Below are 14,222 nucleotides of genomic sequence, written 5' to 3'. Positions count from 1 at the left end.
TTAGGGAACCGTGTTTGCACATCCGGTACGGTACGATGGCCCTCCGGTACGCGCTGTACATGTGCTAGTCTTGTGCGGTAGCACACGCGCAGTTCGCACCGGATCACCTATCGTACCGTATCGGATGTGCAAAAACGGTTCCCCGAAATTCCCTAATACAGCATACAAAAGACGGTGTACAGTACTACAGACACCGTCTGAGGCGCGTTTCTCCCTTGAATGACGGTCCTGTCACATTGGTCGTACAAAACCTAGGGAGTTTTAGGGAGCGGTGTGTGCATATCCGATACGGTACGCTGGCCCTCCGGTACGCGCGCTGTACATGTGCGAGTCTTGTGCGGTAGCACACCCGCAGTTCGCACCGGATCGCCCATCGTACCGTATCGGATGTGCAAAAACGGTTCCCCGAAATTCCCTAATACAGCATACAAAAGACGGTGTACAGACACCGTCTGAGGCGCGTTTCTCCCTTGAATGACGGTACTGTCACATTGGTCGTACAAAACCTAGGGAGTTTTAGGGAACCGTGTTTGCACATCCGATACGGTACGCTGGCCCTCCGGTACGCGCGCTGTACATGTGCGAGTCTTGTGCGGTAGCACACCCGCAGTTCGCACCGGATCGCCCATCGTACCGTATCGGATGTGCAAAAACGGTTCCCCGAAATTCCCTAATACAGCATACAAAAGACGGTGTACAGACACCGTCTGAGGCGCGTTTCTCCCTTGAATGACGGTCCTGTCTCATTGGTTGTACAAAACCTAGGGAGTTTTAGGGAACCGTGTTTGCACATCCGATACAGTACGCTGGCCCTCCGGTACGCGCGCTGTACATGTGCGAGTCTTGTGCGGTAGCACACCCGCAGTTCGCACCGGATCGCCCATCGTACCGTATCGGATGTGCAAAAACGGTTCCCCGAAATTCCCTAATACAGCATACAAAAGACGGTGTACAGACACCGTCTGAGGCGCGTTTCTCCCTTGAATGACGGTACTGTCACATTGGTTGTAGAAAGCCTAGGGAGTTTTAGGGAACCGTGTTTGCACATCCGGTACGGTACGATGGCCCTCCGGTACGCGCTGTACATGTGCGAGTCTTGTGCGGTAGCACACGCGCAGTTCGCACCGGATCACCTATCGTACCGTATCGGATGTGCAAAAACGGTTCCCCGAAATTCCCTAATACAGCATACAAAAGACGGTGTACAGACACCGTCTGAGGCGCGTTTCTCCCTTGAATGACGGTCCTGTCTCATTGGTTGTACAAAACCTAAAGAGTTTTAGGGAACCGTGTTTGCACATCCGATACGGTACGCTGGCCCTCCGGTACGCGCTGTACATGTGCGAGTCTTGTGCGGTAGCACACGCGCAGTTCGCACCGGATCACCTATCGTACCGTATCGGATGTGCAAAAACGGTTCCCCGAAATTCCCTAATACAGCATACAAAAGACGGTGTACAGACACCGTCTGAGGCGCGTTTCTCCCTTGAATGACGGTACTGTCACATTGGTTGTAGAAAGCCTAGGGAGTTTTAGGGAACCGTGTTTGCACATCCGGTACGGTACGATGGCCCTCCGGTACGCGCTGTACATGTGCTAGTCTTGTGCGGTAGCACACGCGCAGTTCGCACCGGATCACCTATCGTACCGTATCGGATGTGCAAAAACGGTTCCCCGAAATTCCCTAATACAGCATACAAAAGACGGTGTACAGTACTACAGACACCGTCTGAGGCGCGTTTCTCCCTTGAATGACGGTCCTGTCACATTGGTCGTACAAAACCTAGGGAGTTTTAGGGAGCGGTGTGTGCATATCCGATACGGTACGCTGGCCCTCCGGTACGCGCGCTGTACATGTGCGAGTCTTGTGCGGTAGCACACCCGCAGTTCGCACCGGATCGCCCATCGTACCGTATCGGATGTGCAAAAACGGTTCCCCGAAATTCCCTAATACAGCATACAAAAGACGGTGTACAGACACCGTCTGAGGCGCGTTTCTCCCTCGAATGACGGTCCTGTCACATTGGTCGTACAAAACCTAGGGAGTTTTAGGGAGCGGTGTGTGCATATCCGATACGGTACGATGGGCCCTCCGGTACGCGCTGTACATGTGCAAGTCTTGTGCGTTAGCACACGCGCAGTTCGCACCGGATCGCCCATCGTACCGTATCGGATGTGCAAAAACGGTTCCCCGAAATTCCCTAATGCAGCATACAAAAGACGGTGTACAGACACCGTCTGAGGCGCGTTTCTCCCTTGAATGACGGTCCTGTCTCATTGGTTGTACAAAACCTAGGGAGTTTTAGGGAACCGTGTTTGCACATCCGATACGGTACGCTGGCCCTCCGGTACGCGCTGTGCATGTGCGAGTCTTGTGCGATAACACACGCGCAGTTTGAACCGGATGGCTCATCGTACCGTATCGGATGGACAAAAACGGTTCTAAAACTCTCCACTGTCTGCAGACAGGACCGAAGACGTATGCATGAAGTTAGCATGCTTTGAACATGGTTGAGGCGCGTGTCCTGAGATAATTCTGCCTTCATGCCTGCGGCGAACGTGTTCAAAGCATGAAATATGCTTTTTAGCACAACCCCCTCATCCCACCCGTCCATCCGTCCGTGCATTTCCCGCTAAATTTAGAGTGAACATTGACGTCACGTGGCCCATACACGAATTCAGTTTCCCCGCTAAATTTTGCGGGAAAATATATTTCACGACCTGGCGTCACGGGTCCTATGGACAAATTTAGGTTCCCCGCTAAATTTAGCTCAAAAATGTATGTCACGTGACGTATGCACCAAATCAGTTTCCCCGCTAAATTTAGCGGTAAAATTGATACAACGACCTGGAGTCGCGGGACCTACGGACAAGTTCAGGTTTCCCGCTAAATTTAGCGGAAACTATTGACGTCGCGTGGCCTGTGCACCCATTCGGATTCCCTGTCACGTGACCTGACATTATGTGACCTATACACTATTGAGGTTAAAATAGAACAAACCTCATGGAAAGGGACGCTTTTCGTATTTGCTACGTAATTGTTGATGAGACAGGATAAATATACCCCTTCCGAGATCACGCCTTCTGGTTTATTGTAAATAGCTTCGGCGCACGAGGATGCGTAGAGCCTTCTTTCCCGAAACCGTCGTTCTTTGAACTGCATATTGATGCACTTGTGCAATTTTAGCAGGCCTTTATTTGTAGCTTCGCCTTTATTTACATTCACAATTTCTTCTCAGTTGTGTTTCCCCTGACGTTGGAGAGCAACACGACCGAAAACGAAACCGACCATTTTCCCATAACAAGAATCGAGCTCGCTCGCTGCTGGACATCCCATCGCCGTCATCACAATCCAAGATGGCGCGGAGCGCGGTTTATGAGAAAACAAAAATGGCGCTCCGTAACACCGACTACGCCAACTACCCTGCTGCGAGTATCACCGAAACCTTCACGCCTCAGCTTGACACGACTTGGTCGTCATTTCATGCGTAAAAGGTATCGAGTTCGATTACTTAACCTCAACGATGTCGAAGAAGGACTTGCGAACGATCGACAGGGACAAGTGCCGCGCCAAGTCGGAAAACCAACTTCGCGCCGTCTACGATCTCTGCCTTTATAAAAGCGACCTGCTACGCGCAAAAGGCGACTCGGACGACGCACTGGAAGAAATCACCGAGGCCCTTTCACTCTGTGACCAGATCCCCGACTCCGAGCTGGACCGGGCACTCGCGTACCGCAAGATGGGCGAATGCCTCGTCGACCTTCAGCGCTACGACGACGCCAAGCGGCATCTCAAACAGTACCTGGATATCGCCAAGTCGGCGGACTCGGTGCTCGAGCAGCAGCGGGCGTGGGCCACGCTCGCCCGCTGCTACTTCGTCCACCTCCAAGATGGCATGTCCGCTACAGGCAGCAAGGCCACCGAACTCCGACGCAAGGCACTCAACGCCAACCTCCGCTCGCTGCAGCTCGTCGAGAAGCTCACCGACGCGGTAAGCGAGCGGGAGCGCGCCGAGATGACCGGCAGAATCTTCCTCAACCTTGCTCTCCTGCGCGAATCGGACGAAGACGAAGCGGCCATGGAGTCATACCAGAAGGCCCTGTACATCTTCACCAAGCACAAGCTCCACGAAGATCTCTGCCGCTGCCTCAACTCGCTCTCCAACGCGCACCTGCGGATGGGCAACGATACAGAAGCCCTCGTCATCGCCGGTCGCCTGCTCGACTTGGGCCGCCAGTTGAAGCGACCCGACGTCAAGTGCGACGCGCAGTTTCTTCGCGGCGCCGCCTTGATACACACAGGAGACTGGGAAGCGGCCAGGTCCGCCTTCAAACGTGCCCACAGACAGAAGCTTCCCGCCGAGGAAGACAGAGCCCGCGCCCGGAGGTACCTGAAGCTAAGCTGCGTCCTGCGAGGGTGTGAGCTCAAGCTGCGCGACGAAGCAGACCCCGCCAAGCGGTCGGAAGTCTTCGAGAAACTCGGCGACGTCCTGTCGAAGTGCGGGCTGTACAGGCCTGCGCTGAAGCAGTACGTAAACGCGGCCGATGAAGCCACCAGGGCCGGAGCGTCCAACAGGAAGATGGGGGAGCTGTATGCGTCATTGGCAGAGACGTGCAAGGACGTCGGCGACTTTGACTCGGCGTTAACCTACTACCAGAAGGAGCTCACCTACAGAGACGACGATCCAAAGGAAGCCGCTCTCACCCATCTCAACGTGGCCAGGGTCCTGTTGAAGAAGGGCAAGAAGGGTGAGCAGGTGGATGTACGACGCGCGCTGGTGCAAGCCGTTGAGTTGTCGCGGAAGGCCGGGAAGCCGTCCCTCGAGTTGGAGTGCCTCGAAGAGCTCGGAAACATTGAAGGGGGTATTCGAGACCCAGAGCTGGGATCCCGGCTAAGAGAGCTGCAGAGTCGTAACATCGACACTCAGACGAGCGGCAGCGATGGGGAGTCGGATCTGTCGGACGTCCAGCTCGACGACATCTCCGACACGGACGAGAGCGATCCGGAGTTTCAGGACACGGTACGGCGGCTGTGCAAGCGGGTCGAAGACAAGCGGAATAACAAGGGCGAGTCTCCGTTGCATCGGGCATGCATTGAGGGCAAGCCGGATCGGGTGCAGAACCTCCTCAAGATGGGACACTCGGTCAACGTGCGCGACCACGCGGGCTGGCAGCCACTGCACGAGGCCGCCAACCACGGCTACCTCAAGATCGTCCAAATGCTGGTGGAGGCCGGAGCGAAGGTGAACGATCCGGGAGGGGCCGAGTGCTCTCGGCTCACGCCGCTTCACGACGCCGCTGGAAACGGACACGCCGAGGTGATACTCTACCTCCTCGAGAGAGGAGCCAACGCTGCGGCGAAGAGCATCCACGGGAAAACGCCGCTGGACTGTCTGCGCGAATGGATAAGTGAGAATTCCTCCGAACTAGACGATTCTGCACGTCGCCGAGTTGAAGAAGCGAAGTTGCGTCTCAAGGAGAGGTGCTCGAATTGTGAGGAATCCACGAGCAGCGTTACACCGTCTTGTTCGGTGTTTAGGACAGACACAAGTGGGCGCGCGGAAGATGACAGACCTACGAAAAAATCAGATTCTGAGCCAAAACAACCGTCCGGATGGGTGTATGAAGAGGACTATGTATGGCTCGAGGACGACCTAGCCAAGCCTGCGGCCAAGCCGAGACACCTTGCCCAAACTACACTTCCAGTAACGCGGAAGAAACGAAGTCGTTCCTCGAGCCACTTTCCTCAACCCAAGTATACAAAGAGCATGCGATACAACAAAGACGACGATGTCGGCATTGTGGTGCCCTCCGAAGACCACAGCCAAGGAAACTCCGACCACGAAGAAGACTCTCGCTCGCATTCTCCACTTGAGAGGTCAGCAATGGTTCAACCCCAACCTTCTATGATCCCAGCTTCCTCATCACTCCGTGTCCGTATCGAAGACAAGCCATTCTTCATCCCGATTCCGCTTGGAATGGCCGCCAAGAAAACGATCCAGTGGCTGGCCACCGAAGCAGCCGAGCGGTACCTCCACCTCGTTGGTGTGAAACCAGTGTTGCGGCTGACCCTGTCGGATGGCGCATTGCTCGGGCCTTCAGACACCCTGGACTGCCTCTTCCACCTTCCCTCCACTGAAATTGTCGGCGAAGTCGACTCATGGGACATGCCTGCCCTTCCGGATCGCTATGTCGGCGAATGTAATCGCAAGGGTGTGCCTCCTTGCTCAAACCTTCTGCCCGTCCTCCGGGACTGCGAAGCTCGGCGGGACTTTTCGCTGCGGTTTTCAAACGGAGTTCGTCACCTCGACCTCGTGTTCCGTGCCCTGCGGCACCAGCCACTTCTCGGCACGTTTGACATCTCCGGAACTGCGCTGAGCCCGACTTCGGTCCTAGCCCTGGCAGCCTGCCTCCCGACCTTAGAGTCGCTGAACTGTCTCGTCCTGCGGTGCACTTGCCTCGTCCCCGACTACGTCAAGATTTTGTCAGACGCGCTCCAGAGATCCAAGTCCAAACTTGCGTTGACCGAGCTAGACCTGAGCTACAATCCGATTGGCAGAGACGGAATGTCGCCGCTGGCCCAGCTGCTTTCCGACTGTCCCAAACTCAAGATTCTTCGGCTAGATGCCTGCAAAATTGCCGACCCAGGGCTCGTGCTGCAAGGGGTCAGCACCCTGGAACGACTCTACGTGAGCCACAACCCACTTGACCGGTCAGGACTCGAGTCCTTGGCGGCGGTCTTCGGGTCCAACCGCCTCAAGGTCCTTGACATTGCTAACAGCTTTCCGGCCGTCGGCTCCGGCTTGGGTCGGCTCGTTGGGGGCGTCTTTTCGAGGCCGGATTGCTGTCTTACCGAGGCGAGGCTCAGCTGTTGTAATCTGGTGGATGACGACCTTGAATATCTCTTCTGCGTGCCTTCCGGGACGTTGACCAAGCTAGACTTGACCGGAAATCCGGGACTGACTTACGCTGCCGTGAACGAGCTGTCGTCGAAGCTTGTTAACGTTCGGATAGCGGCGGACAGCTGCAAGTGATGTGACCTGACATCCCGTTATTGCGGAAATTACGTCGAGTTGGTGTTAAGTTATCTAGCCTAAATTGATGGAAACTAGTTTTCTCTTTAATGTGTGTACATGAGTGCATATCGTCTTGCGATGTGTTGTTTAGATGTTTAATTCTGACGTTTGTTTTCTTATTACCATTGACAATGTGCCATATAATGTGCTGCATACCATTTACACCTTTATATGTATTTAAATAAACTAGACTTTTGAAGAAAGTTTAGGTTTGATTCAATAAATTTTGTTTTTCAAGGTAAAACCTCAATTGACGACTTAGGCTGTGTCGACACAATGAATGAAATCATAAAACAATGTTACCTTCTTAGTCTGCAAGCAGTAGGCTACACATTGCCAGATTTAGTAGAAGAGTGTTTATTCTATCACAAGTCAGATCGTTCTTTCACGTCATTGAATATCGACTGTGTAGAGAAAATTCAACCAGCGCTGGAAGGCTTGCTGAAAGTTCTTAAAATACATCCTGCAGCGGTGATTACATGAATACATGCTGCTATAACACACTTTTATATCGAAATAGCTAGATGTTGGTTTGCACACTGAAAATTAAAGTGCCTTCACCACAAAGTACCAGTGAAAGAGTAGGAAAGTACAAACTTGGTTTATTCATGGAGCCTCTTGAATAAAAACATTGCAGAAAAAAATGAAAGACGTGTCAAAGAAAGTGGATATACCAAATGCTGACTTACAACTGGTTTAACTATGAAGAAAATTGGTACCAGTGAGTCTTACTGTGCTTTCTGCCCTTGAAGAGGAAGGAATCTTCCTGCAATCTAAAGGAGAGAATGAAAGCTGCAGAATATCACCACTGTTGCTACACCTTTTTGTGTATCATTGAAAGGAACTATTGGCTGAATGTGCGGCAAATAAGTATTTGAATAGCAGCTCGTTCCAACCCTTGTTTAAGTGCAAAAAAACTGCGTGACAGTGTGTCAAAAGATGCTGACGAAGCAAGACCCAAGGTGAAAATGGCACAACAGGCAAGCAACCTGCAACAAACTGCTCTCTCTCAAAAAGGTTGGTTTCTCCTTGCTAGGTTATCCCTTGACAACAAGTCTCTCTGACTTTATTTGTAAAGTATTTCCTTTGTCAGTCTAGATGCGAGTTATTTTCAAAAGCCAATTTGTACTGTAATGCCAAGGTGACCTCTATCTTGTGATCCTTGAACAATGTTGCATAGCCAGCATGGGGACATTTTTCGGAATAAAATTTGTGGCATGAATGCTTTGACACGCAAATTTAGGAAGGTTTTCTGGTGTCTCCAGTTTAGATAGGCTATTTGGCCAGTGCACTATGACTGCTTATTTCTGGTTTTTAAGTTTTGTCATGCAGAATTGATGACATGCGCATACACTGGTACAGTGCTTATCCATCAAGATGGGCTCGGAGGACGTGTAGCACGTCGGCCTTTGCTCCACGTGCTCCAGGCAGGGGTGTTCTAGCACTACCACCAACCCTTTTTGTCCCTGCATCTTTTAGATAGAGGATTTAATGATGAACTAATTTAATATGTATTGTTTCACTTCTGTCAATTTTGATTTGAAAGGGGTTCTGGTTTTGCATTAGCTCTTTAGTTGTGCACCCGACAAGATGCAACAGGATCTCCACATCAGTGTATAGCTCGTCTTCCTCTATTAACCGAGCAATTTTTTGGGGGGGAACGAACATCCTGGGATGGTTATCTAAACAAATTACGTACGGACCAGCATATTGGTACAAATCGGGCGTGACTCTATGTTAATAATTGCATGCCGTTAACTTTCTCAGGGGATTGCTCCCAGTAAAAGGCACCAGGCTGGGGACAACAACGGAAGCAAATCGTCCAACTGGAGAGGGCAAGGCCAGGCCTGTAGCCCGGGGGTGGGAGGCATACTTCGTTTCACCATAGCTTGGCAAAAGGAAACTGCCACAGGCGCCTCGAGCCAATCAGAGAGACGGGGTGAAGGTACTGTATGTGACAAATCTCTACAGGATAGCACTCCGATGATATGTTGTCACATGCATATTGGCTCGCTGGGACTGTAGCCTTCACCATTTGTGAAATTGCCGTGAAACAAAGTATAGTAGCTACTACTCTAATTAGCCAAGGCCCTCATACTTTGGGCATTTGTTCGACAAGAATGTCATGTCAGCAGTCACTTACAATGTCATGTCAGCAGTCACGAATGCTGCACTAGCGGTTGACGTGAACTGGGGCCCATTCGCGTGCTTCACGCCGAAAAAAGATGGTGACAGTCATGCTGCTCGATGGGGTTTTGCAAAGGGTAGTGGTGGAACTGACAAGTGGTGAATCGGAGCAGCTCTTGTAGCAGGGAAAAACGGGTTTCGGGGCGGAGATTTCCACTTTTGGAGCAGACAATTTTGAGCTTTCATGTCAGAAAAGTTTATACAATCTGTGCAAGTTAGCCTGTAGAAAAAACTGCAGTTGTTGGAGTGCTCAGAGGCTATTTAAAGTGTCATACATAATGGGGACCTGGCTGCTACAGTTTTTTTATTTATTTATTGAACAATCATATGGCAATAATTTCGCAGATGTCTGTGTTTGAAAGAAAAGGATGTTTTCGGCTACTTTGTATGGTTTGTATCACGCTGCTCTTGCTTTTATTCCACCTGCTCCTGTTCATAGAGCAACTAAGCGAAGCTTAGCTGCTCTAACAACCCTAACCGATCACAATGCTTACCTGCTTAATGGACGTTTACCGATCACAATGAATAGCGCTAACAATTCATTACAATCGATGTGAGCACTCTTCACACAAAAATTTATAACTCTTCATTAGGCATGTGCAAATAGTGGATATCAGGCTCAAAGCAAACTTAAAGTGAATAGTGGTTTTGGCCAAATATTTTTGAGTTGCATACTGAATACTCGCTGCGCCTTTCACTACCGTTACAACATGTTGGAACAAAATTCAGCTGAACTTGCAAAGGTTGTTCCCAAGCTTCTGATGGTTTGTTTGTTTGTTTCTTTATTTGACTCTGGAGAGTTGGGTCACTGCAAATCAGGTGTCACGCCCATACCGAAAGGTTTACAGTGCCTCTTAAGCAGAAAGTGGAAAAAGATTATATATACAAAAAAAAAAAAAAAGGGGGGGGGGGGGGGGAGGGGAGTCATTGGCTACATAAATGTTACACGAGTCATGCACTCAATTGTTCTGCAGGTAGCTTGCGACGTTTTTGGTGAACGTGCGAATGGAGGTTTGCTCACTCGGTGCTGGGTCGGTGATCGACGTGGGAAGGGACCTCCAGAGTCGTACCGCGCGGGGGCCAAAAGAGTGGAAATGACGGAGGGTGCGGGTTAACAGGGGCTGTAGGCCGCCGGAACGAGTATGCCGCAAAGAGGAAGCGAAGAGAAACATGGGACTTCGGCAGGCTTAGAGTGGTCAGGAGGCGTGCTGTCGCAACTTGACGTCGCAGTTGAAGTTGGTCCCAGCCGACCAGTTCCACTTATGAGCTCTATTAAATTTAATCTAGCTATAGTCATGAACTGTGGCCGCAAAAAGTTCAATACCTACATTAGGATGGCAAGTAACCGAGAAATATACATAAAATTACACCTATAAAAAAGCCCAGCCATACCTAAATCTTACTTATAAAGTAGTAAGTAATCTTACTTAGCTACTTATGAATCTTCTGGCTATATGCAAATGTTATCTCCAATTCTGTATTTAAAATTTAAAAAAAGAAACAAGCACACATAATAAATACAGGTTGCTAGAACATCGCTGCCTAACATATCCTCTTGCATACATAGCTTGCATAATAGCCACAGTTAAATTTGGAAGACTTTACTGCAATGTAGATAACAATCGCAGTATTTCCTGTTTTTTTTTTTTTTTTTTTCTTTTTAATGCACTAGACGCTTGCATGCACCAAACCACTTTGAAGGAGTGTTTCTTGCATAAGCGCGCAGCTCCGCTGCAGCGAAGCGAGTTGCGAGATCGCAGTGTCAACTGCGCGGGTATTGCTTCTCCGCAGTGGACTGGTTTTTGAGGAGAAGCGCACTCAAGGCTGCTGATCCGCCGCGATCAACACTTCGAAAGTATGAATCATAGAGTTATTACAATTCTAACTCTACGGTATGAATACTGCAGTTCATTTTGAAGAGAATATAAATAGCATATTATTTGAAACTTCTATCCGAAAATTTTAATATTTGTGTTACCCTATCTTTACACGTAGTACTCAGGCGCCCAAAAAAAAAAAAAATTGTACTTCCTTAATTTTCAATGGCATCGCTACCAATGCTACGTGCCAGACACAGTTTCTTTTTCAAGAACAGCTTCCTTTTGGCACAGATAATTTATTTATTTTACAGAGTACCTACATCGCCTCGAGGGCATTATTGTAGGAGGTGCAGGAAATAACATACATACATAAAAAACACAAAGTGATCACTTGTCCGCACAGATTAGATATACAGCCGAGAAAAAATACACTGTTGTCCAAGGTGCTCACCACATCATCAGGCAGCAAGTTCCACTCTCTAATTGTCTTTACAAAAAAAGAATGACAGAAGCTGTTTGTTTTAGGAATATTCAAAAACTTTTCTAGAGTTATCACACCTAGCTGAAACATACGTTGGCCCCAAAAGATACTCATTCTTATTAATACCAGTATTATTATAATAAATGCGATGGAAAAACTTCAATCTTAATTTTTGCCTTCGAATGCTCAAGGGCTCCCATCACAGCATGGTTTTAAGCTCTGTCATACTAGCGTATGGATCATAGTTGTTACTAACAAATCGCGCTGCTTGGTTTTGAAGTTTCTCTAATCTACCGATCAGATACTGCTGGTAGGGATCCCATATAACGCACGCATAATCAAGCATTGACCTTATGTGCAAGAAGTAAAGAGTTTCTCTTACGTCTCGGGACGCGTGTTTGAAATTTCTACGGATAAAAAACAACATTTTACTGGCCTTATTAATTGTGTAGTCAATATGTTTATTCCATTTAAGTGATTGGTGAAAATAAACGCCAAGATATTTACATTCAGAGACATTACCGATTGTCAGGTTTTTGATAGTATAACTTGTAAAAAATTTAGAGACGTTTCTAGCAAAATTAACGAGGTTCCATTTTCCAATATTTAGGCTCATGTTCCATTGGTTACACCAGTATGCTACCTTATCTAGATCGCTCTGTAGGATTTCGATGTCTCTCGTCGAATTTATTTCCCTGTAAATAACGCAATCATCAGCAACAAGTTTTATTGTCGACTGAATATTTTGTACAATGTCGTTAACGTAAATTAAAAACAGTAACGGTCCAAGAACACTATAGCCCTGGGGAACCCCTGAAGTCACGGAAACGACTGAGGATTTACTTCCATTTAACACATTGCTCACGGTCACTTAAGTAATTTCGTATACAATTTAGTACCTTACTATTAATTTTTATAGAGGCTTGTTTTATCAGTAGAAGGTTGTGTGGTACCGTGTCGAAAGCTTTGCTGAAATCTAGAAAGACTGCGTCTACTTGCATATTTTTGTCATTTGCTTTTAATAGGTAATGCTGGAACTCTGCTAACTGCGTGTTGCATGAAAATCCACTCCGAAAGCCATGCTGGGATGGAGTAAAAAAGTTAAAGCTCTCAAGATATTTGAACATTGCACTATATAAAATATGCTCAAAAAGCTTAGAGCAAACTGACGTTAGTGATATAGGCCTATAATTTTCTACAAGTTTCTTATCTCCGGATTTAAAAACAGGAATCACATTCGCCGTTTTCCAATCTATTGGGATCAACCCTGTTGGTCCCAATAGCGCACATCTTGCACACACAAAGCCCTTGAAGCAGCATGTAGCAGGTTGTTCGCTCTGGCGCATTTCGGCGCAGCAGTGCCACCACTGAAAGGGTCTATCATGTCATATGCATATGAAATGTACTGCTACATAACAATACATCAACACATACTATTAAACTAGATGCTCAGAGTTGTGTTTGTTTTTGTTATTACCGAGTTACAGCAATAATTATTTCTCACAAGCGCAACATTTATTTCTGGTAGCTGGGACCGTTTTGTGCTTGATGATGTCAGTGTGCTATGATGTTATTATCATGTGTGTAGTTTAAAGTATATTCTCTGCAATGCCTACAAAGGCCCTTGGAAAGAATAAATGAATGAACAACGTTTTCACACCACTGGAGTTTGTTTACGGATGCACCACATGTCCAGGAGAAGTGGAAAGAGTGCAGCCCAAGCAACAAGTCTGCCAGTCTGGTATGTCCCATATATTAATATTGAGGGGTCAGAGATGCGAGTGTCCTCAAAAGGTCTAGTGCATACAGTGAACACAATTTTTGGTGTGTAGATTTTGAAGGTGTAAAAGCGAGTGGGAATATGATGTGTATTTGGTTAGTGTGGGGGTCTCCAAATTGTTTGGCCAAGGGGCCGGATTGGGGACCTGTCGCAGTCTCGAGGGCCGGAAAACAAATAAATATTATAAATCAGTAAAAACTATATTAATAAGCCCAGATGAGCATTTAAACAGAGGAGCTCAAGTTAGAGTAAAAACGAGAAGTAATCAAAGCTGGATTAATACATAGACTTTATTTCGAAATTCAGCATATAGGTAATTGTGACATATGATAAGTGTGACCCAAAAAACTCACCAGGCATAAATCAAAGCACATAGGAATTCTAGAATATTCGCACAGATAAAAAAAAAAAAAAATTAATGAGAACGGTAAAACTGTTATGACAATATGCAATTAGTTATCACACATGAGTCATATCAGAATATACACAAGAATGCAAAGGAATTTTAACGTAGTTACAGATATGAAGCAGGAGACTAAGCACGGTGAACCTGGTGATGACAACATACGACTATATGCCACAAAACACTAAGCAGTATTTGAGCCGGAATGCATCAGAATTTTGACACATTTACCCAGACATGAAGTGCAGGACTAATGTGAGCGGTGTAGCTGATTCTTCGACTTTATTATTTCCCTGAACTGCGCAGGGGTTTCCCCAGGATTCTAATCAAGGGGGGTGTCCCAATGGCTCGGGGGGGGGGGGGGGGGGGGGGGGGGGAGGTGATGCGAGGCGATGCGAGGCTAGATAAAATATAAAACTGTTTCTTTTTTAGTCCACTAGCTAAATTACAGACGTCTATTAACCAAATACTCATA

At 47.9% G+C, this 14,222-nt stretch overlaps 1 protein-coding gene across 1 annotated transcript; it reads left to right on the top strand.

The window, feature by feature from the left end:
• The first annotated feature begins 3,336 nt into the window (after positions 1-3,336).
• LOC8024014 (tonsoku-like protein) lies at positions 3,337-7,279 on the top strand. The gene has a single exon (XM_002403862.5). The coding sequence runs from the start codon at positions 3,525-3,527 to the stop codon at positions 7,032-7,034; it is 3,510 nt and encodes a 1,169-aa protein (XP_002403906.4). The 5' UTR covers positions 3,337-3,524; the 3' UTR covers positions 7,035-7,279.
• The last annotated feature ends 6,943 nt before the right edge of the window (positions 7,280-14,222 follow it).

This window comes from Ixodes scapularis, unplaced genomic scaffold (genome assembly GCF_016920785.2).
Source record: "Ixodes scapularis isolate PalLabHiFi unplaced genomic scaffold, ASM1692078v2 PGA_scaffold12__126_contigs__length_90152505, whole genome shotgun sequence".
Taxonomy (NCBI): Eukaryota; Metazoa; Arthropoda; class Arachnida; order Ixodida; family Ixodidae; genus Ixodes; species Ixodes scapularis.
The sequence above is the reverse complement of the archived record's forward strand: the minus strand, read 5'-3'. Positions and strand labels throughout refer to the sequence as shown.